Source organism: Ixodes scapularis, unplaced genomic scaffold, assembly GCF_016920785.2.
Source record: "Ixodes scapularis isolate PalLabHiFi unplaced genomic scaffold, ASM1692078v2 PGA_scaffold0__279_contigs__length_252992795, whole genome shotgun sequence".
Taxonomy (NCBI): domain Eukaryota; kingdom Metazoa; phylum Arthropoda; class Arachnida; order Ixodida; family Ixodidae; genus Ixodes; species Ixodes scapularis.
Genome location: NW_024609835.1, coordinates 222,741,407 through 222,768,553, shown reverse-complemented (window position 1 = coordinate 222,768,553; position 27,147 = coordinate 222,741,407). Strand labels below are relative to the sequence as shown.

General features: G+C 47.2%; 1 protein-coding gene across 1 annotated transcript in view; it reads right to left on the bottom strand.

Annotated features, from left to right (window-relative positions):
- Nucleotides 1-10,269: 10,269 nt before the first annotated feature.
- Nucleotides 10,270-27,147, bottom strand: part of LOC120838357 (cytochrome P450 3A9-like) — a 64,398-nt gene continuing 47,520 nt past the window's right edge. Inside the window, exons 10-14 of the mRNA XM_040208232.1 lie at nucleotides 25,731-25,891; nucleotides 21,546-21,637; nucleotides 20,017-20,160; nucleotides 19,090-19,252; nucleotides 10,270-10,350 (exon numbers count right to left, since the gene is read on the bottom strand). Of these exons, the coding sequence (XP_040064166.1) occupies nucleotides 10,270-10,350; nucleotides 19,090-19,252; nucleotides 20,017-20,160; nucleotides 21,546-21,637; nucleotides 25,731-25,891 (641 nt within the window). The remainder of the gene's footprint in view (nucleotides 10,351-19,089; nucleotides 19,253-20,016; nucleotides 20,161-21,545; nucleotides 21,638-25,730; nucleotides 25,892-27,147) is intronic.

The window sequence follows — 27,147 nt, the reverse complement described above, 5'->3', positions numbered from 1 at the left end:
AATATTACATGAGCCTGCTAACACCGAATCTAATCCTGAGGAAGTCGCACTTTTGAGTCATGACTAGAGCCACTAAATGAGCTGCGCTTAGAGTATCGGCACTCCGTTCCCCGACATTGTTGTGGGCGCCGCCATTTTGGGGCTTGTGCAGAGCAGACGCAACTGCCGATCGTCTTGATTCAGAAGTGCGACTTCCTCAGCATTATATTCGGTGTTCGGAAGCTCTTGTAACATTTATTTGCTCTGTCGTGAACTGTTTAAACATTTGTGGAGGACGGAAAAGCGTTTTCTGTGATTTCAGATAGAGCTCCAGATAACTGGCAGCCACGATTTTAAGCCACAATATGGCCAAGTGTCGTTACTCTGAAGCGTAGCGTATTTAGTGGCACTAGTCATGACGATCGGCAGGTGCGTCTGCTCTGCAGAAGCACCAAAATGGCGGTGCCCACAACAAAGTAGGGGAGCAGAGTGCCGATACTCTAAGCGCAGCTCCATTTAGCGAATCTAGTTCCCGCGAACTTCCTTTCCCCTGACTGAAACTGAAACTAAATATGAAGAATACACCAATATTATTGCTTATTAAGTTATAACCAAATACACATGATGAGAGGTGGAAGCGGCCGGGTAGGAGAAACGCGTGTTTTATGTATTTGACCGTTCTAACCGTCTCAGAAGAGAAAATGCCAGCTTGCGCTGGTTTCAAAAAGACGATCCAAAGAAAAGAGGCGGCACGCTGTGTTCTTTGTGATGGTGCGTCTAATTAAAAATGGTCGTGTGTATGTTTATACAGTCGGAAGTTAGTCTGCCTTAGTGGGCGTATGGTACGTGTCTCAGCTGTAGATGATCAATTTAGCCAGTGCGGTACAACTGGAAACCTGGGGTCATTAACGCGCACCACGCAGATAGCGATACACGACCGCACGCCGGTACGATGCTCTTTCAGATCGAAACGGGCAGGGGCGGGGTGGGTTCTGCACCGCGAGCTTTCGCTCCACGTGCTCCGAGCTCATGTGCGCTAGACCATGCACTCGGCTACCTCCCCCCCTCCCTCCCCCCTTTTGTGCGTCTAATTTATATACAGGTATAGGTATTTGAAGATCGACGATGAATGTCGATTGTCTTGAGGTAATGTAACGTAATAACATTATATAAAAATAAACATCTTGAAGGACTGAACAACTCAATTCTTCAATTCTTGGATTGTAATATGGCGGTAGCCTATTATATTTACTGTTGATGAAGAGCAATATGAGGTGATGAGGTAATGATTAAATGATGAGGCTCTATAAAGGCGACAACATTAGTGCCGAACCACAACGTACAGTGCCAGACTTGTTTCAATATCGTGTATCCAAAGACCTTTCTTCACCCGCAACAGAATATGGTAGAATCAATGAGGATGCTGCTTTACAACTGTACGTAGAACAGGAAAATTTCACTGGGCAGAAGTGCGGCTTATTAGCTAATACGAAGGACGGGTTTCTAGCAGCATTCCCTGATATACTACTTGTAACAAATGGCCTTGTTAGCGTAAAGTGTCCACGTTCCAAAATATTCTTGAAGCCTACTTAAACCACAAAGGAGTATGAGGCAAAAAATAAGAAGGAGCCTGTTGTGAAAGGTACAAATCACCGCCATAGCTTCCACTACCAAATACAAGGGCAGTTACACAATACATAAAGAAATTTTTCTTATTTCGTTATATTTACATTTAAAGGCATTGATATCCGACGTATTCAGAGGGATGACACCTTCTGGTCAACCAATATAGAGCCTTTTCTACTCAAGTTTTACATGGAAGGCCCGACTTCCGCTGAAATTCCTCACGTAGACGAGTTGTCCGACCGAATAAACTGCCATTACTCCCGATGTGGGAATCTCTCGATCTTCGTTTGTAGGCCATAGTATTATGAGATGGAGGGGTGTGGCTCTTCGCCCGCCTGAAATTGCTTCGTCCGGTGTTTTTACCGATGAGACCGTCGCGTGCTGCTGGAACAAGAACCTGGCGATTCTTCACTGAACTGCATCTTCTGTAAGTTTCAAAAGGGCTTTCTTCGTTTTGCCCACCATCTGTTCTGCTGGCCCGTTAGTTGCGGGATTTTATGGTGCACTAATGTGATGCCAGTTTTTCTTCATTTTTTTTTTTCAAAAGCTTGTTTATTTTTTTTGAAGCGAGATTAGGCGCTTTACCATAGAAAAGTATTTTCGGTAGGGAAAAAGTAGGGAAAAAACAGCCTAGAACGTCAATGACGCGTTTGGACGTCGTGGCAGGCATCCTGTAAACTTCCAACCACTTAAAGTACGCTTTGATCATGACTCCGCAGATGCGGATGCGTTTCGCCACCCACCGACTGAATAGTGAATCGTTTTCAATTACTGTTCATGATGGTGCTGGACTCGAGAAAGACCGCGAGTCTTTCCACAAAGTTAGCCCAGGTGCCAGCACTTTTCTCGAAAGCGGTAAGTGTTCAAAACGTCGACAACGTCGGTAGCCACGTGCTGTGCTTGACACTGGACGCTTACCATTCGCTGAGAAGAGACTTGCTTCTTCGTCTGCCGCGAGTCGTCCGATATCATGTCATCACCGCAAATTTATCTCCCGACAAAACAGGTCTTCATTGCCCGAATGTCCATATTTAGCAATCACGTGAACTTATAAATTCCCAAATGCTCATAACTTGCCGTCTCTAGACGCCGTTCATTCATAGCATCTTCATTGCAAATAAACGTCTTCCTATTGATTCTGGTGGTTTTCATCATATTCCTCCTAAGCTGTACTAACAACATTATGTGTGTTGATACTTCCGAAAATATTGTAACGGCGGTTGTTTTCTGGGAATTTTATAATGTAATAACCTTTACAACATCTTCCGGATCCCGTGAAACAAAATATTTTGTGACGTCACTTTTCAGTCGTTATTATAATGGTGAGGTAAGTACCGTAAATCGCGAAGCAGTTTACTTGACGTCCGCTTCCACTGGTGTCTTGGAAGACTGAGTCTACTGGGCGTGCATTCGTGCAGAAGAAGTCTTCATTGATAGATTATTGACACGTCAACCAATAATTGATTGCCTCTTGGTAAGATTTATTGCGAAAGCCCGTGACAACCGCCGAACCGCATTTCCCTATAGGTTGTATTCACTGGCGGCCATAGCTGTGTGCGCGAATGCTGAGCGCGTGCTGATGGCGAGCTTCCACACTTCTTTTGCAACGTGCATTCTACACCACCAAGAGTGCCGGTCTTAGCAGCCTATTGAGGTGATCTCGTTATGAGCATGCGCTCTAAACAGTACCCACAAATATGGCGTCCAGTGAATACTCCCTATATCAGAAAACAATTTACACCCAGCCTGACAATCTCGCATACATGCGTTTGCTGGGCCGCTACTTGAGCCAGCTGAGCACAGCTGCCAGCGGCGCGAGCAAGGCCACGAGGGGAACGTGTTGGTGCTCGAGCCATCCCACCGTGAACAAATGTTTCGGCCACCCCATGGGTGCGTGTCACCATCTATTGATTGAACTAACGCCTTGTTCAAGATGGCTGCCGTGGGACCGCGGCCTTAATTCTAAACGGTAGTTTTAAAACCCAATCAAAGACAATAAAAGCATGGATCAAAATATCATTTGAATGCACTGGGAAGCCCAGCACACGCCCGACTTCCGGGACAAGCATCGAACTTTCGCTGGCTTCCCTTGCGCCAGGTTCGGAGAGCAGCTATGCGCCATCAAGCCCCCTGTAGTGGAGATCAGTGCTTTTGTCTCCTCGACGCCCGTGTGGCAAACGCGGCCCATAAACCACGAGATCCCAATCCAGCAGCTAGAAGCACCGAAATCTAGGCACAATGTTGCTTTCCTTCAGCAGGGCGCGAACATAGAAGACGGCGATTGTATGATATACGTGAAAAGACAGTGAGTGTGCAAGTGAGCTGGTGATAACTGATCGTGTCATATAATACCTGAGACTGTGGTGGACGAAATTGGAAACTTTTTAGTAGAAGGAACAGACACAGAGAGGAAAATTTTAGCTCAGGAGAGCCACTGCGCCGCTGAAAGGCAAATCGCCCATACTTTGAAAGGCTGCGGCGCCGCTTCTAAAGGTGATGAAATGGTATTGTACAAATGAATTGTATGGATAATGACGATGATGATGGGATGGTGAAGAAGGTGAAGAGCGTTAGGTCTAGCAGCGGCCTTCGCGACGGTTTTCTTCGCTGGGCCGCCATAGGCTGCTGACTTCTAGCAGGCCACTCTCGAGCGCCTGGCGAGGGTTCCCTGCTGTCCAAGTTGCAGACAAACCGGCCGAATTTCCGGTGACAGAGGGAGTCGAGCACCACCGAGGTGGAGCTCCAAGGATTGGCGCCGGTCTTGGCCGGGTGGCGGTCTTCGCAAAAGCGAGCCTTGATGTCTCCCAGCTCGCGGTCGAGCTTGTAACCGAGCAACTGGTGCACCATGTCGATCGAAGACATGGTGGGTGCCACTGGTCCGGCTGGCTCTCTAACGATGAAAAAGACACGTCTTACGCCCAGCTGGCTTTCTCTTCTACGCGTTTTTTTCCCCGTGTCGATCTGTAGACTTACCTCTTTACCTACCCTTGTTCTTGTTATGAGCAATCTGTCGTGTCCTCATGGTTTCCGAAATTGCGATAAAGGAGTGAGATGACGACGTTCCCGACGATATTGCTTTACGGGTCCTCGTCACACGCTATAACACACGCCCTATCCAACTATAGTCACTGCAACGGCCGCCTCCAAAACAGTGGCGCTTCGAAAGACGGGAGGCGAACAACGGAAGGGTTGAGGGTGGGTACTGCTTCTGCAAGCATCGTGTACGAGCAGTTCCGTAACTGAGCTAATCTAATAACGTTGGTTCTGGTTTAGAACGTTCCTGAGTCTACCGCGTGCATAAGAGCAGTTGTAACGCTCTGCTTCGGGATAGGAGCCCCACCGTGTCCGAGGTAAAATGAATTTTTTTTTTAAGGGCACAACTTCACGTCAATAAATGTTTATTTGCACTTTCACATTCATCTCATGATTTTATTCGCGACAATATGTAGTACTTGTTGCAGTATTATCAGAACACCAGGGAGGTTTTGTTTACTAGTAACCTTATTGCAGTCAATCATTTTAAAGTTAATCTACGTCCTTTAATGGCGAAATCGCTCTGCCTTCGGCTTTCGTAATGGAAGCGAATGCGGCGCAGGACAAATGAGGAGCCCTTAGAAGCAAATGGCGGCGGTACGCCCGCTCGTGGCTCGTGTCTAGCGTGTGTCCACGACAATGGTGGGCAGTATACTTGTAAGCGTGAACTTTATCGAGAATTTCGACTTACTTAGAGTTCCTGTTGAGGCTCTTAAAGGAGCCAGAGTTGCGCGTCCAGCCATCTTGAAATCCTAAGTTATACTGGAAAGCGGCTCCTCACGCTTTTAGGAGCCATGTTCCGCCGATTGCGGCCGATTACATGACTGAATTCGGCGAATAGCGGCGCTGCGAGCGCCGCCGCGCATGGAAAACAGCAAAGGAGGAGAAGAAGGCAAAATCAGGGGACCGGGGTGCGCGCAACGTCAACGAACAGACTTTTCTGCACGGCGCAGGATTCTTTGCTCCTCACATGATCGACCTCGGCGAATAACGGTGCGGTCGAACAAACGTCCCTTGGCTCCCGTAGCGAGCCTATGCAAGAACTCTAGGCTCACATAGAGTGACTGTATAGGCTCCGCTTGCAGAGCCTGAGTATCGCGTTCCTTTTCCTTGCGCCGCCAACTCCGTATTGGCGGAGAAGCGGTCACGTGCACCGAGCTGGATCCGAATTTCGTGCGGGACAGCGACCTTGCAGGCGCCGAGTTTTGAGCGGATCATGTTTCTGGCTGTGTGTTTGCGAAATATACTTCCTACGCTAAAATAGAACGAACTGGAAAGTTCCTTAACCATTCAATATTATGTGTAGCCACTAGATGCAGTATAATCGCGTTGTTTTCTAACGCTATAGCGATGTCTTAAAGCACGCTTTCAAATATTGGGAAGAACACGACACGGGGGACGATCGCGTAGCTCGCGCAACCGGGAATCTTGCAGAAGCGACGATCGCTTCCCGCAGTGCGCCCTTGGATCCAACATGGCCGCCCTGGACGTACCATTGCGGTACTCTGCTCCGCAAGGCGGAGCACATACAGTTACACTAGGCTCTCTTTTAGTCTCACTTGACTCTCAGAGCACCTAGCGGCTGTTTTGAATTTTGTCTCGGCTTTCTGTTTAGGCGCTTTCGTCCACTACAAAGCTAGAGACACACATGGCTGTTACCTGAATGAGTGGACACCTCATATCAGTGGTTCCGTTCGTATCAAGCGGTAACTAGCGTCACTTAGTCTATTGTGAATAACTAGAGTATTGACTTCGAATAAGAGTTGATCACTCAAACGGACGCGTAAATTCCATATTCCAGAGTCGACGAGGAACGATATACAACATGCAATAGAGAACTAAAACAACTTCATTCGACAGGAAAAATGTAAGACGTTTACAACACCCTGTAACGCCGAATTAGAGCGCGGCTCTTGAGGAGGAGGAGGGAAGGGTACTTAGGGAAGGGTATACACCGACACGCGGGCCTGACGTCACGGAGCTGCGGCGGCGCTGCGATCGCGCCGGAGCCGGGGGGTGTGGGCAAAAGCGCGCACGTTTCGCATGGGCGTCGTAGCATTTCAGCATGCCGCGAAGCTGTGTTGCCGTTAATTGCACCAAAATGTACAAGAAAAACAGCGGAGTGAGTTTCCACGAGTTCCCGGTAGAGTCTGAAAGGCATAGAAGGTGGATAATATCGGTGGATCGAAAAGAATGGTCGCCTCGCGCGAACGACCGTTTGTGCGGCAAACACTTTCTTGGAGGCAAGTGCGGCTTCCATTTCAATCTCCGTCCCAAGGCTTGCATATGTGCAGGGAAACCGTTGTCTGATCGAGACCACCCGGATTTTGTTTCCACGGTGTTCGTGCACAACGCACCCGGGCACCCCCCAAGCGCTCGTCGGAGGCTCGCTACGCCCGTGCTACCGAGCAGAAGGGGATCGACGACAGAACGACAGTGTTGTAGGCGTTACCAAAAAAAAAGTAACGAAATACGTTACTCGTTACTTGCAAATCAAAGGTACGCGTTACTGAGCTACGTTATCTAAAAATAAAAGGACGCGTTGCCGCTACCGATAAAAAGTAAGGCACTTCTGCGTTACTTTTTTAAATTATGATGTAACACATTTTACGGTTTTGACGATCCAGGTATGCATAAGCTCATATATCAAGAAACATTCTGTTCATGCAGAAACTGAACATAATTACTTTAGCTCTTTTCACGGTTTCACCTAAATACGAGAAAAAACGCAAAGAAAAACATGGCTTGACGCCTAAAACACGTTAACAGTTGAAGTGTAATTTCTTTAAGACTTGGGAAGTAGTAACGACTAACGTAACTATGTTACTTGAAATAGTAACATAAGTACGTTACCCGTTACTGTGCTGAAAAAGTAACGGATAGGTTACTACGTTACTGAAAAAAGTAACGCGTTCCTGGTAACGCCGTTACTTGTAACCTGTTACCGTCAAGACTGCAGAACGGACAAACCTTCATTGGTTGTAATGCCTTGTGGTCATGAGGGTATGAAAAAGATCATACCTTGACTTGAAGACGCTCTGTGTATTTAATCAATTAATGAACACACACACTTCCGCAGACCCACAGTCTGCTGATCCCGCCGGCAGTGCGGAAACCGACTCGATGTAATCGTAGACCTCGAGAGACTTGTACGCCTGCACCGTGTCGGCCGTGAACTGGCTTGGCGAAAAAACTAAATAAACGACGACCTGAGCCGTTGACTTCCGTGGCAGCAACTTTAAGTCGGAAGTCCAGCAGGCCTTGTTTACGGCGTACGGATCCTCGTAGGCAACGCCGTCCACGCACAGTTTGTTTCGATACCGCTACCGTTCACGCTCGGGCAACGAGCTCAAATAGTCGGGCATAGCATACGACATACGTTATGAGGAAATACGACGCACAAATAAAGATACAAGCGTCCCTACAACGTCAACAACGAGCGCACGCCATAGAGCGCAATGGCGAAAACACGGACAGCCGGGCTGCTTTTGCCCACATAGCTACAGCGCATGCGCGGCCTTCCGGCCGTGTTGGTAAACAGAGCCGCTCCGCGTGCCGGTCTATACCTTTCCTCACCTCCTCATCCGCCCTGATACTCCTCCTCCCCTCCTCCCTCCTCTCCCTCCTTCTCGTCCTTCTCTTCCACTCCTCCTTCACCACCTCCTCCCCTCGTCCTCCCTCATACTGCCAATACCCTCCTCCTCCACGCCTCCTTCATGTCCTCTTCCTCCCTCCTCCTCCACGCCTCCTTCATGTCCTCTTCCTCCCTCCTCCCCCTCCCCTCTCTTCCTCGTCGTCCCTCCTCCTCTCCCTCTTTCTCCCTCGTCCTCCTTCCTCCTCCCCCTCCCCTCCTCCTCCCCTCGCTTCCGTCGTCCTCCTCGTCCCTCTCCGCCTCCTCCTCGCCTCCCGCCATCCTCCTTCCCCTAATCCCCCCGCACGTTGCATCATGGGACATTTCCCATAATGCACCGAGCGGTTACGCCGACGGCAAAGGCGACGGCGATGCCGCTGAAGACGGAAACAAGCGCCTAAGAGCTCCGCTCTAAGAAACAAAAAGAGCCGAAGAAAATTGAGTAACCACAAAAACAACCATAACGAAAATAACTGTTATGCAGGCGTCCGTTGAACTGCGTACTCGATTTCACCGTAAGTGAGAGCGAAGAAGGGGCTATGAGAGCGAGCTCGACGCTTTAAACGAACCTCTAATGCATGCAAGCTCGTGAAGTGAAAGCGTCGCTCAAGACGAGAGCTTCATGTTTGTGGCGTCAGCTCGCATGAATTTATCGGAAACAGAAAAATAGCTTTTGGGCGACGGAGCTGGCGCTCAAGAGAGACTTGAAGCAATCTCCACGTGGTTGCTCTTCAAGCGTTCCACCGTCGCCACAAAATACCACCGACAAGAAATCTACACGATGACAGCAACAGCACGCCGCATGAATCCCCCGCCACCTTTGCTGCAGTTATGGCGGCAATGGCGGCTGCCAATTCGGGTGCCTTGAGAAAACCTCAATCGCGATCGCAATATTAAAAAAAAAAATGTTTAAAGGTACTAATAGTGCTAGAAATATGTAAATTAACGTAGAAATATTTCTTCATAGTGCAAGTATTAAGAGATGTATAAATAATTAGGCACTGCAGCGCTAGCTAGCCGGCGTTGGGAATTTTAACAGCTTGGCCTCGATAGAACTTAATGGCCCCTCTTCGCGCATCACTATATTACTTTATTTTGGCGAAACCAGCTGAACATACATTTACAATTACAACCATTCATACAACCAGCTGAACATACAATTACAACCATTCATACAACCAGCTGAACATATAATTGTATGTTCAGCTGGCTTCGCCCAGATATGAATCACCAACCAGCTCAACTTCTCCCCTTCGTAATATTACTTTATAGTAAGACATTTTAGAAGGTTTTAACGCACTTGGCGCTAAGGAGTCGCAAGTGTGTGAACAAGCCTTTCGAGTGATATACTTTGGGCATACTACTCATACATTCAAAGCTATACCCGCAAGCACCGCAAGAAGAGCAGTAACAATATTCCAGATCCTCATGGAACTTTTCAAATTCCCTTTGCATGTGTAATTAAAATATATGTAGGTCCACTTTAAATTCGCTCTATTCTATCTTATCAAAGGTACATGCGATTCAAACAGCAAACAATTGTTTCTTCACCCGATAGCCAGGTCTTGTAATGACTACTCCGAGCAGCCCATGAACGATACCGAAGACCTTTTTTTTTTTTCTTTATGTCACAAGGAGTGGTGTCTTCACTTGGTGCCATAGCTGAGGGCCTATAGCTGCTTAGCACGTGCTGAAGACGAGCTTCGGCGGCGCTTTTGCAACGTGCATTACACGTTACCAAGATTGTCGGTTTTGGGAACCTATAAGTGTGAGTTCCATTTGAAAATGCCCAATACACAGTGCATACAAATATGGCGTCCAGTCAATACTCCCTATACTTTATTCGCAAGTTCAGGTGTCCTACACATTGTGAGTCATTTCCGAGATATGTTGATGTACTACGTTGAGTATGATTGGCACTAAACATCAAGCGGGCCCTCAGCATTTGTCGCGTTGCATAGAGATCCTGGCGATGTCCCATAGCCATGGGAGTGGGTACGTCACAGAGGTCTCTTCCGAATTCCTACAGTGATGTCTTTGGCTTGGAGAAACCTGAGGCGACGAACGAATTCCAAAGGAACCTGGACAAAGATTCGAGAACTCTCTTTAAAGGGCTGCTCCAGCCTAAAAGTAGCAATCGTACGTCTTGACACCCCGTGCAGTTTTACGCACATCCAATACATCGATCTAAACGGATCTAACTAAGTGTTCCACGCACGTGACGCCGCCATAACTGTAGTCATAACCTCCTCTATACTCAGAAAGCCTGGCAGTTCGAGGACTGAGCCATAGAGTGCCCGGTCGCAGATATGGAGAGCGCAGATCTGGTAGCACAGAGCATCTAATGGTATATTCGTTCGGTCACTTTCGAGCACTCCAATCATCCGAGTTGTAGCTACCAGATCCCGGAGCGCCTCCGCATCGGAGCGAGAGAATCGGCGCGCCCAGCCGAACACTCTTCAACTTTTCAGAGCGGCAAGCCGAGCGGATAGAGGGTGGCGTGCGCCACTAGAGGACGGCGCGAGCCGCCCTCTAGCGGAACTTTTGCTCTTTGGATTCAAAGGGTTGAGCAGTATTCAGTGATTCATCCATCCATAAATCCTTGAAAAATGGCAACCGTCAACGCGTACGCTGATAAGATCATCGCAAGCCAGCCGTGCCAAGCGGAAGTTCCTGCGAAACTATAAAAAAAAGACAACATTACAGCTTGAAAACTCTCGTACTTCTGTACTTACCGCTTTGTCCGAGTAGGTTCGCACTATAAAAACATAGGCCTTGACCTTGGGCACCGTACAAGGTAACGTTGGTACAAGGCAACGTTGGTACAAGGCAAAGTTAGGTACAAGGTGCGTCAAACAACTCGGCAAACTTTGCTTCGCAAACACGGTCCTCGTCGTCGTAGTCCGACCTGCTGGTGTTGTCGCTGTCTGCTAGCTTCGCCAGCAGCACTGGCGGTGCCACCACTAACATTAAACGTCTTCGTTTCAACGACATTTCACCTCAATTCGAAGAGCACAACACAACGGTGACGGCGTCAAGACTGACGGCTGTTTTTCGCAGCCCTATTTTTACGGAGTAGCTGCATTCTCGCCGTCCGCTTCCAACACAAAAGCAAAATGGCGGAATGGCTGGAGTCACGTGACCGGTCGGCAGCCAGATCTCTCGCGCGCTCCCACTTCCAAGTCAGAGCGCCTCAAACCGCTCCGATTCGGAGGCCGGCGAGAGTCGGAGATTCGAGAGCGCTCCGAAAGAACCCGGCGAATATACTTGGAGCGCCTGGCATCGACTAGCCGAATGCACACCGGCTTTTCAGAGCGCTCCAAGAGTCCGAAAAACGACCAGCCGAATATACCATAAGATTCACTTGTCGGGGAGGAGGGCGGAGGAAGGAATGCCCTATAGGGAGCTCCCCTGATCCTGTTACATCACGGCTCGTTTATGGAGAGAGTTGCAATATGGGAATTTCTTAAAGCGTTTCATATGCTCTATTCTTCAAATCGCGAGCCGCAACTTCGCGGACACTTTCACGAGGAGGTCCTGGTATCTGCCACGAGGTGTTTCTATAGAACTACCCCCATTTTAGGCTGGGGAGGCCACTTAAGCCGTGGTCACTTGGCTCATTCATCGTACATCGCCGCAGATACAATGGCAAAATTACCTGCGCACACGCCTCAAGCTTCTTTGGGGGGGGGGGGGGGGGGGCGGGGGGGGGGGGGGAGGTGTGTTACCATCATACATTTGTAACGCTTCAAACATCACTCTAGACAGTTGTTGTATGATCAATGCGACAGGTTTGTGAAGGAAGGCAGAAACACGCCTCAAATAGTGTCTGTAGACTGTCCTTTGCATGATGTATTTAGTATTCCGAGTTCCACTAGAGCGACAAACAGAAGCAAACGACAGCTACAAGCCTCAAACCAGAGTCTTTCGCGATTTCACAGGATTTGGAGAATAAAGAAGCTATGCTCAAACACGAGCATGGTGCACGCGAGGGTATCTTCGGCAGGCTTGCAATCACTCCTGCTTACTTCATGAGCACCGAACGACAAAACGCCTACCAAAGGCACCATCGCGAGCATGTTGGATGTGTTGGAGGCTTTTCGCTGTCGTTCGTTTTTGGTTGTAGCTCTATACTCTTATCACGTCCGGGTCACCAATTTGAAGCGTACTGAGCTTCAACTAATTTATTTACACGATTTACATTATGTTAAATCTGAGACAGCACAGACATCGAGGAACAAAGGCAACCGCAAGGTCGGCCCGTCACGTTTCAGATTTAACATAATGTAAATAGTGTAAATAAATTAGTTGAAGCTCAGTACGCTTCAACTCTATAAGGACAGAACGAGCGGGTATGTATGGATAATAAAACTTGAGGAAGAAAAGGGGAAGTTTGTGTTTGTCCATCCCTTCTCATTTTCTTCCTCAAGTTTAATTATCTATACCACGGCCACTCGATCCCCCCTGTTGGTGTGGCCTGCCGATGTCTTTCCGAAAACAAAAGAGCGCACGTGAGAGGAGAACTTCGCCCATTTTCCGTGGGGGCGCTGCACATCGATGAGCGGTCTTGTAAGCTGAAAGCTATACTCTGTTTCACCCAATGTACCGCAGGAAAGGCTGTAAGCGCGAGCTCCTTGCTCTGGGGCAGATCTCGGCGGCACAAGCTCTCGTGCAGTAAGGGCAGCTGTCAACGCTATGAGCTCGCGCTTCCAGCCTTCACTGCAGTACAACATAAGGTGAAACGGAGTGTAGAGAAGGCGCCCAACGCGCTCTTGGGGGTATTCACACGAGGGAGAAATCCCGGGGATTTCTCCCCGACACGCGCGTATCACGAGATGAAAACGCGAGGCCTTTGCACATCGCAAAGCCTGACGTTTTCGTCGTGGGATGCGCGTGCCGGGGAGAAATCCCCGGGATTTCTCCCTCGTGTGAATACCCTATCCATTGGCTTCGCCGATACCGAGGTGCTGCCGCGGTTGCAGAAGGCAGCAAAACTCGCTTTCCCCCCACCTATGCACCGCTGTGCTCGGCGAAAATATCGTAGTGTCACTCTGCGCTCGGTTTGTGTTGGCATTTTGGAAGCTGCCGGAAATGTAAATGCAGGTCCTAGCTCTGAGTGCCAGACGGCGATGAAATGTGCCAACTCCACTCGTGAAACAGGAAGTCCTGCAGTTGATCAAGTATAATGAAGTCTCTTTCGAACTTGAGTTTGCACCGCTGTCTTACATGGCTGGCTACTTGGCCTTCGTTTGCGAACAAAAGGTGACAATTTTTATTTCTAGAAATTGTCGTAATTTCAAAGTAATTAGCTGAAACATTCAACCTAGCAAAGCAATAAGAATTTCTTGGTGAAAGCAAGGAAGGCTAATGTGTAGAACCCGCTAAACTTTGCAGGTGACGTGTCCTGGATGCAAGCGCAACTTAAGGGAAATGCATCACATGACGGAGCATATCAGTCCATGTTTAGCCTTGAACAAGGAGGACTCAGATATCCACGACCTCAAGCTGTCTGGCTGTGCAAGCTCGTCTGCACCTTTGTCGAGAGGGCTCCACAGTCGGCAGAGATTCGTCGTCGTGGACGGATGTGCAAGGTCCTCTCGAGCGCTGTGCTTTCACACCTTATGGACTGCCCGCTGATGTGGTGTGTTAACTGCCGAGACCCCTACCACAGCGAAGAGCTCTGCGAGCTCTTTTTCAGAAAACTCCTGAGACCTTTTTTGGCAAACTGGGCTGGTGACCTAAACAGCCCACTAGAAAATATATTGAGGCTTTCGCGGAAGCCTTCCAGAAAGGTACTCCGCTTGTGAACTATATGACTCCCTTGGTCTGTTTTTTGTGAACAATGAAGTTTATATTGCTGAAGTTATGCACGCGGAATCCGATTTTATATTGTCCTTCACAGATGAATAAATAGCACAGCTCGCGCGTGCTCGAGCGTCGATTAAAACCGGAAATCATACGGCCTAGCTATATCCAACTGTAGCTCCTATATTACAGTGGTAATAGAAACGGGGCAACAGTTACGGGAACAAGAAAACGACAATTCGCTCATACTGCCAGCAGAATGCAGCTTTAACGCGCAGCCTGCAGCTGAGTGAGCTTTTCGCAGAAAGAATCGTGTGCTTTTATTCTACACAGATTTGTCACATCATTCGCGCAATCTGGCACCCGTTTCAATTGAGACTTGCGGCTTCTCGAAAAAAAAAATCTAAATAGCCACACCGGGCCGGGCCGGGCGTACTGCTCCTCTCTCACTATATTTCGTCTTACCTTAGCATGGACTAACCGCGAACGCTGTGCTAGCGCGAGCGACTAGCCTTTAGTGCCTTGACTGGAGCACTCGCTGCACGAGAGCTCATGCAGCCGCCGAGGCTTCCTTCGAAGCAACTATCTCGCGCTTTTAGCACGCACGGCTAACAAGTACATATTAACGTGAAACGAAGTATAGAGTTCCTCGATATGCTCCCCCGAAAGGTATCTTTCAGCGATAACGAGCGCCACGGCTGGCGCTGCGGGGTAAAGTAGAACTATCGCTCCCACCGGCGGAGTGAGGCATACGGCTGGCCGCTCCCAAGGGGAGTCCTAATCGAGTGGCCGTGTCTCTACTCTGTTTCACCTTATGTTGTACCGCAGCAAAGGATAGAAGCGCGAGCTCATAGCGTTGGCGGCTGCCCTTAGTGCGCGAGAGCTTGTGCCGCCGAGATCTGCCCCAGAGCAAGAAGCTCGCGCTTGTAGCCTTTCCTGCGGTACATCATAAGGTGAAATACAGTATAGTGGAACTCAGGCATTAGCGGTGTGAACGAAGTTTCACGGGACCGTTGGACGAAGTCAGTCAATCGTCGACTCAAGTACGCGCATTCTGAAGGAAGAGTCTCTCGATGTAACTGTCCCGTTACGCACACAGGAAACGCCCATCACCGTGTTCATCCAATCACTCCAGCAAATGTGGTGGGCGATCAGAAATGGGCGCCAATGGCTACGCGGTCCGACTAGCAGAAGGGGCAGGAGCCATTTTTTTTTTCGCCACGTTGACCGCATGTTTAATTTGGTGTCATGTTGCTTCAGTACCTTATTGGCTTAAATTGATTGAACAAAGTCGCACGACTGCTCCCTCGTGGGCCTCACAAAGCGGTCACTAAATTTCCTTTTTTTCTTTTTTAAACATTGATTTGGCGTGAATTGTTTGGTTTATGCCGCTGCAACTTCTTTGTTTGAAATTTAAGTGGCTTATTTGATATAATAAGTTTAGCGGAAGTCTGCAAGGTGTCGAAGATTTGCGCGAGAATAAATGGACTTCTACCTAAAATAGAGTGGAAGTCGCGCAATCTGATGACAGCTGAAAAAATTCACCTGGTTCATGATTCGGTCCATGGTCCTTTCGAAGAAAAGCGGAGCATTCTATTTTTTACTTATTTACAAATTCCCTCAATGCCCCTAACAGAGGGGAGCGGTTCGTTCGTGCGGCTAAAAACCGAGCTAACCAGGAGCTGGAAATCAGTAAAGCCAACAGATGCTTATCAGTTGCCGCCAATTTTAATAATTACCACCGCAAGGGTTAGATTAGGCGTTACAGATTGATGTAGTGACTTTAGGAAAAAAACCCAAGATTAGAAATACTCAAATAAGTCTGAATTGACTTCCACCTGAATTGGAGCGCAACTCGCGCCCTCCATGCGACTGGAGGTCGCTGAAGCACTCTTAAAATCCGTTTGCTCTACCGGCAGCCAATTCCTGGTTATCTGAGATCGAATCCCGAACCAGGCGGATTTTTTAGCGTCTCCAGCATCCTGGAGGAAGCGTGTTACGCTCGATTTTAGGTGGAATATACTTCTATCTGAAGTTTCTTGTGCTTCAACTCATAGCTGAGTTTGTGAAACTGGAGACGAGCTACAAGATGATCGCTTTTAAACAGTGTTGTATTCGTTACAATACATTACTCGTTAGTTACAAATAGAAGAAACCCTTTACCGGCCTATGTTGCCTCAAGATAAAAGGAAAGCGTTACCCTTACCGCTACTGTTAAAATGTGACGCACGTTACTTTTCGTTACTTTTTTTTTTTTTAAATTACGGATTAACACGTGTTCCTCCTTTGACGTTACGGGTATGCATAGGCGCCATATTTCAAGAAACATTATGTCCATGCAGAAACTGAACTCGATTACATTATCTTTTCTACTGTTCCCCCTAAATACTGACGTAAACAAGAAAAAAAACGAAAAAAAGCTTTTTTATTTGAAGCATGAAACCTAGAAACACGAAAACAAATAGCAGTGTAATTTGTTTAAGTATTGGGAAGACCATGTAATGAGTAACGTAACTACGTTGCATGTTACTCAAAATAAGTAACGTAAGCACGCTACCCGTTACTGCTTTGAAAATATAACGAGTACGTTACAACGTTACCGAAAATGTAACGCGTTACCCACAATGATGTTAGTTTAACGCGTTAACGCCAACACTGGTATTAAAGCGTGGAAAGCTTTTTTTAACATAACGTTCTGATCCCATCAACATGTTCGACCCTCCCTGCATTTGCCCGCTAAATATGGCGAGGGAATTGACGTCACGTGACCTGACGATGTGTAACGTCAGATCACGGCACTCCGTGACGTCGCTCGATGTGGCCTCGGGTCACGTGAGGTCAATTTCACGTTTACATTTAGGGGGGAAATTGAAGTCACGTCACCCAGACCTTTTCATTTTAGTAAGTGTCTCACCGGCGGATAGAGGGCGCTGACGCAGTCGGCGCCATTAGGTTGCTTCAATTTGGTTGGTTTCGCTTTCAACGTGAAAGCGGCTATGTTGCTGTTTTACGTTGTTTTTGCTTAATTTTGTGATACGAATATTTTTCTTGTAGCACACAACCACTGAAACAGCGGTATTGAGCCACTTTGAGGACTACGAGGTGTATTTTAGCCTGAATTGCGTTTTTTTTTTACCAACTCCTTTGCTATATCTGATTATGGTTGGTCGCGAAACGCCTTGGACATTACCATTCTCTACGGCGGTACAAGATGACAGCAGTTTCCAGAAAGAAAAACTAATGAAGAGACTAACACGTGAATCTAAAGAAGCCTATCGACGGCTTGACTAGCAACGTACTGAATCGGCAAGAACAGATGAACTTGCGAGTTTACTACTCACTGTTTGGTTTTCGTGGGCACCCAACCTTTAGTGAACTGCGCAGACTAAAAACGTATCGTGTAATGACGCAGATAATTGATATAAACAAGTAATATCGTTTCGAACTCTCCTTTTTTATTCAGTACTCGAGCATGTTTTGAGTGGCCGAGTAGAAAAGTTTTAAATTATCAAGCCTGCTGAAGTGTTTATAAGCCGTATTTCGCGATATAGGCCCTAAGAAATAAAATATATTTATATGAACATTTGCTTACTCAAGATATGATAAAAGTGACAGGCCCGTCAAATTAAATCTAGCATTTCTCTTCCGTAAAATTGGCCATATAAAATTAAAGGGCGCAAAAGGAGAAATACCTCGGAAAGTATGGCTGAAATCTAGCGCTAGACACCACTTCACGGACCTGTGTGAACAAATATTTATTTATTTGAACAGATTTGCTTTGTAAATTTCGGCCTCGTCAGCCATCCGAAGGAAACCTCTATTCGCCATCGACAATCTTGGAATCAAGTAATTGTTACGGAGATGTTATTTTTTTTATTTTTTGGCGTCAAATATTGCGGATTCCAGATACTGGCAAAAGTTAAAACATCATACACAAAAAAAAAAAGAAAAAAAGAAAAGCATTGTGATTATTGCGCGTGCGCCGAACTGGAACCGCGTTTTGGATTTGCAAATAGAAACAACGCTATTTCTTTGTGCACGATATTCTAAAACTCGCCACTGTTAATTTGTCTGTGACACTTTCTTACGCGAAAAGGCCCAACCTATGTGTTAAAGTAAACTAAGTGGATGACACTGGTTATATAAATAGAATCAATAAATCTCTTAAATGACTGTCGAAATGGGAGCGAGCACGGTATACAATTTCTTAAACTTCATAAGTAAACCGACCAACCGAATATTCATGTCGCAAAAAAAAAGATTGAGAGCCTCCTACACATGTCGGTATGATATTATGAATAGAAAAAATCGCCTGATGTTGACGTACCATTACTTCTAGCCTTAGATAAAATAAAAGTTCAACGTTCGTTGTCTATTTCCCCCGCGTGTGTCCTCACATAATCAACATAAACTGTTTTCGATATATTATGAATACAAAGAACGATACTTTCAGGAAATACAGATAGTCTCCTTGCGCCGACTATTCTTGACGCCCTCCGATCCTAAATGTGCGATATAAATATACGCGCTACCTACTGAGAATGAGTTAACAAGCACAGTTGTTATAAGGACCTTTGAACCCTCGTGATGTCTTAGTGGTCGAGTGGACATACCGGACTAAAGTTTCCGTAGTAAAGCAAGAAAGCGCGGTAAAACGCAACAAAAAACACGAATGCAACGCATCCGCCATGGCGCAGAGTGGAGAGCGGAGGAGCAAGTCGAAGCAACATAATGGCTGCCGCGTCACACGATTCCAAGATGGCGGCGTCCATGCGGGGGAGGATGAACAGGTCCATAAAATCAGGTACCTAGACGACACGTGACGCGGCAAATCACGCGACGTCAATTTTCTCGAAAAATTTAGCGAGAAAATAACGAAACAGTTTTTCTTCATTTCGCGATACGAGCGACTGAATGTCTTTTCAACATATTTCAACAATTTCTTCCTAAATACCGAATTTCACGTATATTTAGAAATTTGAAGGTCAAGATCACAGGAAAATATTTTTACGCACCGCAGTATTTCGGGTGCGGTAGAATTCGACGCTTCGGACCACGTGGAGCAGGGCAATCTTGACGGCTTCCAGGGCAAATCGGTTGCCAATGCAGTTCCGAGGACCAGCCCCGAACGGTAGGTAGGTATACGGACGAATCGATTCGATATTCTCGCCGATAAATCTGTCGTAAGAAAAAAACCCAAACAAAAGAGAAATGCAACAGACAAAAGGAAGTAAAATGACGTACACTAAGGGACGATGTTAGCACGAAAACGCCATCGCGCTTCTTGTGATCTCTAACGTCGAGAGCAGACGCCTAGATTGAAAAAGGGTTTTTCTCGAATCATGGAGGAGCACCTGCAATTTAATGGCGGACGCCGTGTGCAGAGATTGGTGGCGGTGCGCATACTCTGTGTTTTCAGGTCGCTAGAAGGGAAGTGGGTGGAAAGGCGCAGGCGTTCGCAGACTGCCGACGCTTTCGTCACCTGTTCGGAGCTCATATTGCGAATGCGACAAATAAACCACGTGACCCGGATCCAGCAGTTGTAAAACTCTGTAACGCAGGCTGTCCGGAGAAGACGCTGGCACGCTAGAGCCATCGTTATACGGTGACCCTGGAACTGCATCTCACCAGAGCGGAAGTTTTGTGATATTGGCGAGATGAAACGTACGTACTATCTTAAAGAAATTATAGTTTATAATAACGTTGTTGAAAGGTTTAGATCCAGAAAGAGAAAAAAAAAAAAAAAAAAAAAAAAAACGTCTGAGGCGCTAATAAAAGAAACAAAAAAACGAAGAAATGTACGAAACTGCCAAGTGTGTTTCGATGTTTCCCGATGGATTGCGTCAGTGTGTTCTCTTGTCGTCGGATATTTTAAGGGATTTTCTGACACACTCGGTCGTAAGCAGTCACGAGTGTGTGAACTAGCCTGATATTTCTCTCACCTTTCTGGTTTGAAACTGAAGGGATCAGGGAAGTACTCCGGGTCATGGTGCATTGAGTAGACGGGAATCGCGATGAGGCACCCCTTGCGAACCTTGATGCCCGTGTCGCCGAGAACGTAGTCCTCGGCGGCTAATCGTTCTATCCTGCAGAAGGAGATAGAACAAAAAAAGCGTACAAGCACTTCACCTTCAACGTCTACAACTCACTGATATGGTCTTTCGATGGTCGTTTTCCATGGCGCAAGAAACGACACTGCATATTTAAGCCTCTGTCACACTGTTGATCCGTCATTCGAAAGACAATTTACAGATACTGTTTGAGGCGTTCTACGTGCAGTCTGCATACACTGTGCGTGACTGCTTTTGTCGCTAACTCCTAACGCACAAAAACGACGACCGTCGTGGCGATGTAATTTTTTCTCGCAAGTTAATTGGCTCCCTGTAAGCATAGCGTCGGCAGCGGTCACACTTAAAGTAAACCGGAGCATAAAAAAGCTCGAGGTACACCTAAGCATGTCTTATGAGCTGTGAATGCGAAGGCATGCAAGTCGCTCGTCCGCTCCCTTTGTCGTCTGCTGCGTACTAGCGCGCGCGCGCTTCGGGACCTCGGAGGCCATGGCGCAGCGGCCAATGGGAGCCCCGTCGATGCGCGCCAGCCAATGGAACCGATGACGAATCGATCCTATTGGGATCGCGGAAACTAAAAGCCGTTTTCGCGCTTCAAACTGATGATGTCAGCTCGCTCTATGACACAGTTAATGCTTTCGCATTAAAAAAAAATGACTGTTCACTTTCCCGCTGAACACGACGGCAGCCAATCGCGGCAAATAATTGAAGTTTTGGGAGCATGTCTAATGTTTATACGGCCCGAACTTGGTCTGCCTCAAGGGGCGAAAATTGCCACCCAGCTGTAGATTACGAATTTCGCCGAATTTCTTATCTACGGCTGAGAGACAAGCTGGAAGGAGAGACGATTGAAGGTTCTCAGTCATCGACGATGCCCAAAATACAAATAGATCTCTAAATGCGATGTGATGTGAGTATGGGCGAGTCGAAAATTCACGCAAATTGTCCACAGGGCCGTGGCATTTTTTTCGCCCGTTGTTTTCTGAGGTTTTCTATTCACTGAAATTCTTTCGTTTTCTCCAGCGAATGGGTGTGCTCGTGTTCTTCAGAAAAGCGACCACGCAGATTCTATGTGTAGAACGTAGGTAAAGACCCATTCACGAAGGGAGCGTATGCTTACGTTTGTTTGGGTTACGCCATGAATCAGCAAGACATCTGTTCTTTGTTTGCCACGTGCTTGGCTATAGTACTTCTTGAATTGGTTTCCACGCTTCATACAAAGCGTGGATTTCTCCGCGTTTCTCCACGTAAACGGACGTAAGCTTGAAAAATAAAACGCAACTTAAGCAAACGGGCATGTGTAAACGGAGCTTGCGTTTGAAACGATTCGGGACAATATGTTTGAGTGGAAAGTAAAGTCGCTGGCTGAAATGTGAAATTCTTCAAGAACAAATCGTCCCTACCTGGTGGCAGGTGGAAGCATCCTCAGAGCCTCAGAAGCCACCCCATGAACATACTCGAGCTTTCCAACGACGTCCATTGTTAACTCTTCTCCCTAAGAAAAAGGAAAGGACCTATTTATTTTCCCTGTAACAATTAGTAAGACGAGAGCGTTAACTTTTAGCAACTGCCCAGATAAAGAAAGGAAATGTTAGAAAGTTTCACCGAAAAATGCCTGCTACGGATATTTATTTTTTATTCATATTACTCCTAAAGGCCCTCGTGAGAGGATATTACATAGGGGGCTTATGATTTTGCTTTACTTGGTTTAGTCAGAGAAACAAGCACAAAACATTTCTGTCGTTAAACTCCCCACGTATTAGAAGTTCCAGCAACATGAAAAAAAGATAGTCCGAAGTTAATTTTTTTTTATTTACTTACAATAAAGGCGCTCAAGTGCATAACATCAAGTAAATATAATACAATAACTTGAAGAACAAAACCAAGCAACACATATAAAAAATACAATACATGCATGCAGTCATACTGGCACCTTCGGCAGTAATCGAGTAAGGTACTAGAATTCAGATTGTGTGTATGAAATAAAATATGAATATGGTAATTCAGCTTAATCTACTCAAGCAGCGCCACGTTTACGGTGGCCTCAAATGATTAAAGGGCAACTCCAGACATACTTTCAATTTTGAGATTCTGACTGTTTTTACTGCAGTCAGCGTCCCTGAATTGCAAGGTCTAATTTTTCTTTTTCTCGTCATTGTGCGTAGTTTTAAAGATATCGACGCTTCAAAGATTTGTTCGAGGCGCGGCCAACAAAACCGAAACTAGCCGCTCAAGGCCCCGGCAACACTGAAAATCAGCCGCTATGTGAACTTGACGTCAGGATCGTTCTCGTTCAACGAGTACGCAGGCCGAGCGGCACCTACCTCTGCTGCGCTAGCCGTCTAAAGATAGGAGGTAAGCTGATTTTGTTTTAATTCTGCATACGTGGTAGTTATCTAGCATATGTAGCAAGAGTTAGTGCGTATACCCAAAAGCTAGCGACTGGAAAAACCGTGAACTCGTTCAATACCGTACTCGGCGGCCGCCGCCGTGCGTGCGCTATGCCGTACTCGTCGCTTGTATAACCAAAAGCTAGTGAATGGAAAAAGAGTGAACTCGTTCGGTGCCGTACTCGGCGGCTGTCGCCGTGTGTGCGGCCTTCTGTACTCGTCGCTAGGCCTAAATTGTCATCGGGGCTCCGTGAATGAAGCGGCGTTACTCTACGCCGTGCTGCCAGTGACGTACAGTACTGGGGGCCCTCTCGCTTTCGCGCTGCGGGTCAGTCCCAGACACGAAGCTTTGAGGCTCTCCAGAGTGGGCCGCAGCGCCCGAACACACGTGTGCTGGGCTGTAGACGTCTGTTTTTGTTTCGTTCTTTTTTCCTCGGGCGCGTAAAAGCCGAAATCCAAAGTCCACTCGTCGAACAGCGTTCACCCACACCTTCTCCAATTTCCGGTCCGTTGGAAACTTGTGAAAAAGCACCTCCGGGTTGCGCAGCGGGTTGTTTGAGCAGCCAACAGTGCTACAAGTTGCACTCGGCGTCTTTCGAGGAACAGCTGGGCAGTCTTGGGCGCACCGAGTTGCTCGCTAAAACGAGTCTTGGAGTCCTCACAAACCAAATAAACGAAAGGCTATACCGAAGCTACACGGGCTACAGATAAAAGCAACGGCTAAACACGCCAATCCAAAGCCGAAGTAGCGGTGATAGCGGCTCGAAAAATTGCACTCCGCGCAACACACGGACCGGAGGAATAAAAGAGAACGACACTGACGTCACGGCCAAATGTTGCTTTAGCGATCGGCAACCCGCTGGCCGCCCGCTAAGGGGAAGCGGCTCGCGGCAGGTCGCAATTTTATTATCGGCATTAGTTAAGAATGCGGCGTCCCACTGGACGTAATATTTTGGCTGGGGTCGTATTTAGTGTCACTTCAGCGATACCAGTAATTTATTTCATTTTGAGTTTGGCCGGAGTTGCCCTTTAACAACCGCTGATAGAGGCAATGTTTCTGGGAATGCTGTTCCAGTCCGAACCGGCAAGGAGAAGAGGCGATTTTCGAACATGTTAATGTGTGTGCGTATATGGGGTTGATTTTAAAAATGTGATCTGAACGCTTCGTGTGAGCTTAATGGCGGTTGAACAAACATGACGTTTTAGAAGGCGGGGGGGGGGGGGGGGGGGGGGGGGTGCAGTCCTCCTAATTCGCGTGGTATCTCTTGGGTGCACTACGCATCGTTAGCCATAAACGCGATCATGGTGATTTTTCTTTTTTCTTTTAGCTGGAAGCATCACGATGGTGATTTCTGCCTCTGTAAAACCTTGATACCTTAAAGATTATCCTTTTAACAATGATCGAAAACTTTTGACCGAAATTTGCTTTCGACCAGCAACAGCAGAAATACGTTACCCAGTTACCACGGTCGTCTTGCTGATTTACATCAGAAGTCTGTGTACCCTATTTTCGTTCTTATCTAGTAAATTAAAATTTGTGTAAATATTTTATGTTCCGACTTTCTTGAAAAGATCAGTTACGAAAACTCCAGCGATTTTATCGCCCAGACATAAAAAGTATATTCGCGTTTATTTTGACGCGTTATTTTTTTTTTGTAATTTCCAAGTATTAATCGGTAACATTATAGACCGACCCAACATGCTGTTAGAACTTAAAGGACACATGCAAAGGAAAAAAAAAAAACATTTTTTTTTAAACAGCTTAGACGGAAAAAGGATGTCATAAAACGATTTTACAACGAAGAAAAAAATTTTTAGAGCTATATTTACGGCGCTATACAAATTTGTAGTTGGCGTCCGCGGGAGCCGCCGCTAGTCACGTAGCAGGCCCGCGCGCCGCCGCGCTGCGTCGCCGCCGCCGCAAATCACGCTGCCACCGCACGCAGAGCGTTGTGCGAACGGCGCTTGAACGCGTTTCTACACGCCGCCATCGCCGCCGCCGCACAGGTTCGTCTGCTTCGGGGCGCCGCCGCCGTCGTCTGACCGGCGCACAGGTCTATCACGTCTGCTTGCGCTTTTTCAGGAGTTTCCTTTGGGCTCTAAAAGTTACCTATTAATCTTAGTTTTTTGTTATACTTCAAACAAAGACGAATAAGTTACTTTTAGACGCCGTACGAAGCTTTCGAAAGAGCACAAGCACCACGTTATAAATAAGGGCCAGTCACGTGATAAATAAGGGCCACTTTTTCGCAGAGCCGGCGGGCGCCAACTACGTATTCGTATAGCGTCGTGAATATAGCTCTAAAGATTTTTTTTCTCCGTTGTAATATTGTTTTATGACATTCTTTTTCCATCTAAGCTGTTTAAAAAAAATGTTTTTTTTCTTTGCATGTATCCTTTAATAGACAGATCCTTTTCAAATTTCAGTGCCACCTGTTGGCTCAAACAGCAGTTTCATTTTGGGACAAATGATTGGCGGTCGCGGAACTGTATTGCAGGTAGCACCATGACTTTCGCATGCCAATGGCAGATGTGATCTGGTTCTTCACTAGGTCCTCCCCAGTACAAGGCGGCGACCAATAAACCGCTCGACTAAAATAGCGTCATCGAAAGGCCTAAGAACCGAACATGTGCCCACAAATAATGACTGGACTAGACTACGAAATAAACGCTTAGGAAGCCGTTTTATCTCATTCGTGCCTCCTGTCGTACCGAGGCCTGGAACGTACAGTTTTTAAGTATCCTACGCTTGATAGTGTCTCTAACTTGTCTCTTCACCAGAAACAAAAAGGCTCCCATTACTTTGACACACCTTCAATGCACTGAGATGATGACAGTGACCAAAGTTGTTAGACTCAATTTTGAAAGGGGCTCTATTTAGGGCGTGTACCCAGTACCACCTAGAAGACTAGGTCCGCTCTTTCCCACCTAAAACTCATCATTGTAATTGATTCCTGCAGCACCGTCTAGCTCGCATCAGTGTCGCTGCAAACACGTCTTGCGGCGCCTCACAACGACCGCAATGCTAACACGCGGCGACGATATGACGAGCACGTCTGCCACTTTGTGGCCTACTCTCGTCGAGCCTCAGAGTGTTTGCCCCCTGGGGCGGGTCGGTGGTCCACTAACGATGACGTAGTGCGAAGGCCTTGTCTTCTATGGAATATTGGCACAACGCCCCCACCCCGATTTTCTTACGTGTTTCTCGAAGCACTCGTCCGCCTCTTTCCTCAGCTTAGCCTGGGCATCTGGGTGCAGGGCGAGCAAGTAGACGGCATGCGCCAGCAACGCCGCGGACGTGTCACGGCCGGCGAGAAGGAACAGGATGCACTGGGCAAGAGCCTCGCTTTTAGTCAAGGCTGAAACATGGAAGAGGCGGCGGCACTTTATTCCCCAGTCACTCCACCTGGCGTCCTATAAGCACATACGCTCTAAAGAAAGTATGTGATTGCACTTTCCTGGAGAACACAGAGAAAGTCAACCACGGCGAAGAATAAAGGGGTTCTTGAAAATGAATTCGCTCAGAATATGACTATATTTAAAAAAAAATGCAAATGGCGAAGGGACAGCGGACCCGTTTCAAACGCCCATTTATCATATTGGAAATACCATCACGTACTTAATTTGGGGCAATGACTGCCGGTCGGCATGTCCGCTGGTAGAACGCACCATGATGGTCCATCAGAGGACGTCCGACTGCCACTGATGGAATGTAGCCTACGCCAGTGCTATAAACTTAAACATTTGGACAAAGCGCGGGTACTCTGCAGTGAGTATCGTAGCATGAGGTTCCGACCACGAGCGCACCGCTCTGAAGAATGCTTCTGGTCTATATGCAAACGTCTAATGTATTTCACGCGCAGCTTACATACGTTAGTTGTTGTACTAAAGTTATACTCATCTGCTATGTAGGTTATTTTTGCATCGTCCAAGCCTTCTTTCGTTTTGCGCATCCCCGGCCCAGTACGCTTCGTATAATTTGCAGTCCTCAAATCGTTTGTCGAAGTTCCTAATGTAATCCACACTCACGACGAACTGCGTTGATTTGAGGACGAACTGCCCTAAAAGTGCATAGAGCACAGATATATGATCTACAGGATGAGCGGGTGCAGCGACGACGAGTGACAAACCCTTCGCGACCGAAAGCGTTGGCTCGGTAAGCCTGGTTTCTGCCCAGGGTTGCCGAAAACCCCGCTTCTATTATCTCGTATACTAGCGGTTTGGCTCGTGTCCCGAAACCGTTTGCTCGTGCGTGCGGAAAAGTTTTTTCTGAAATAATACTGTTTGAGTTCTGGGTGCAAAGTCGTACGCTCGTACTACGAAACCGTTTGTCCTCTGACCGTTCGTCTGTCTGCACGTAAATTATTCCTGACGTGCAGACAGAGACATTCGGTGTTCAGTCAGGGTCGACACCAAGGAATCTTGACGGCATTTCGCGGCTGCCGTTTGCTACCAGAAGACCAATAGGCGCAGTCTGACTGTCAGTCAGACTGAGCTCAGCCGATCAGAGATGCTTTACGTATAGAGGCAGGGTACAGTCGGCTGTTCATTAAAAATTATTGACTGCCCCACAGGACTCTGTTCATATATTTTTCAATCGGGAAGCAACATTTGT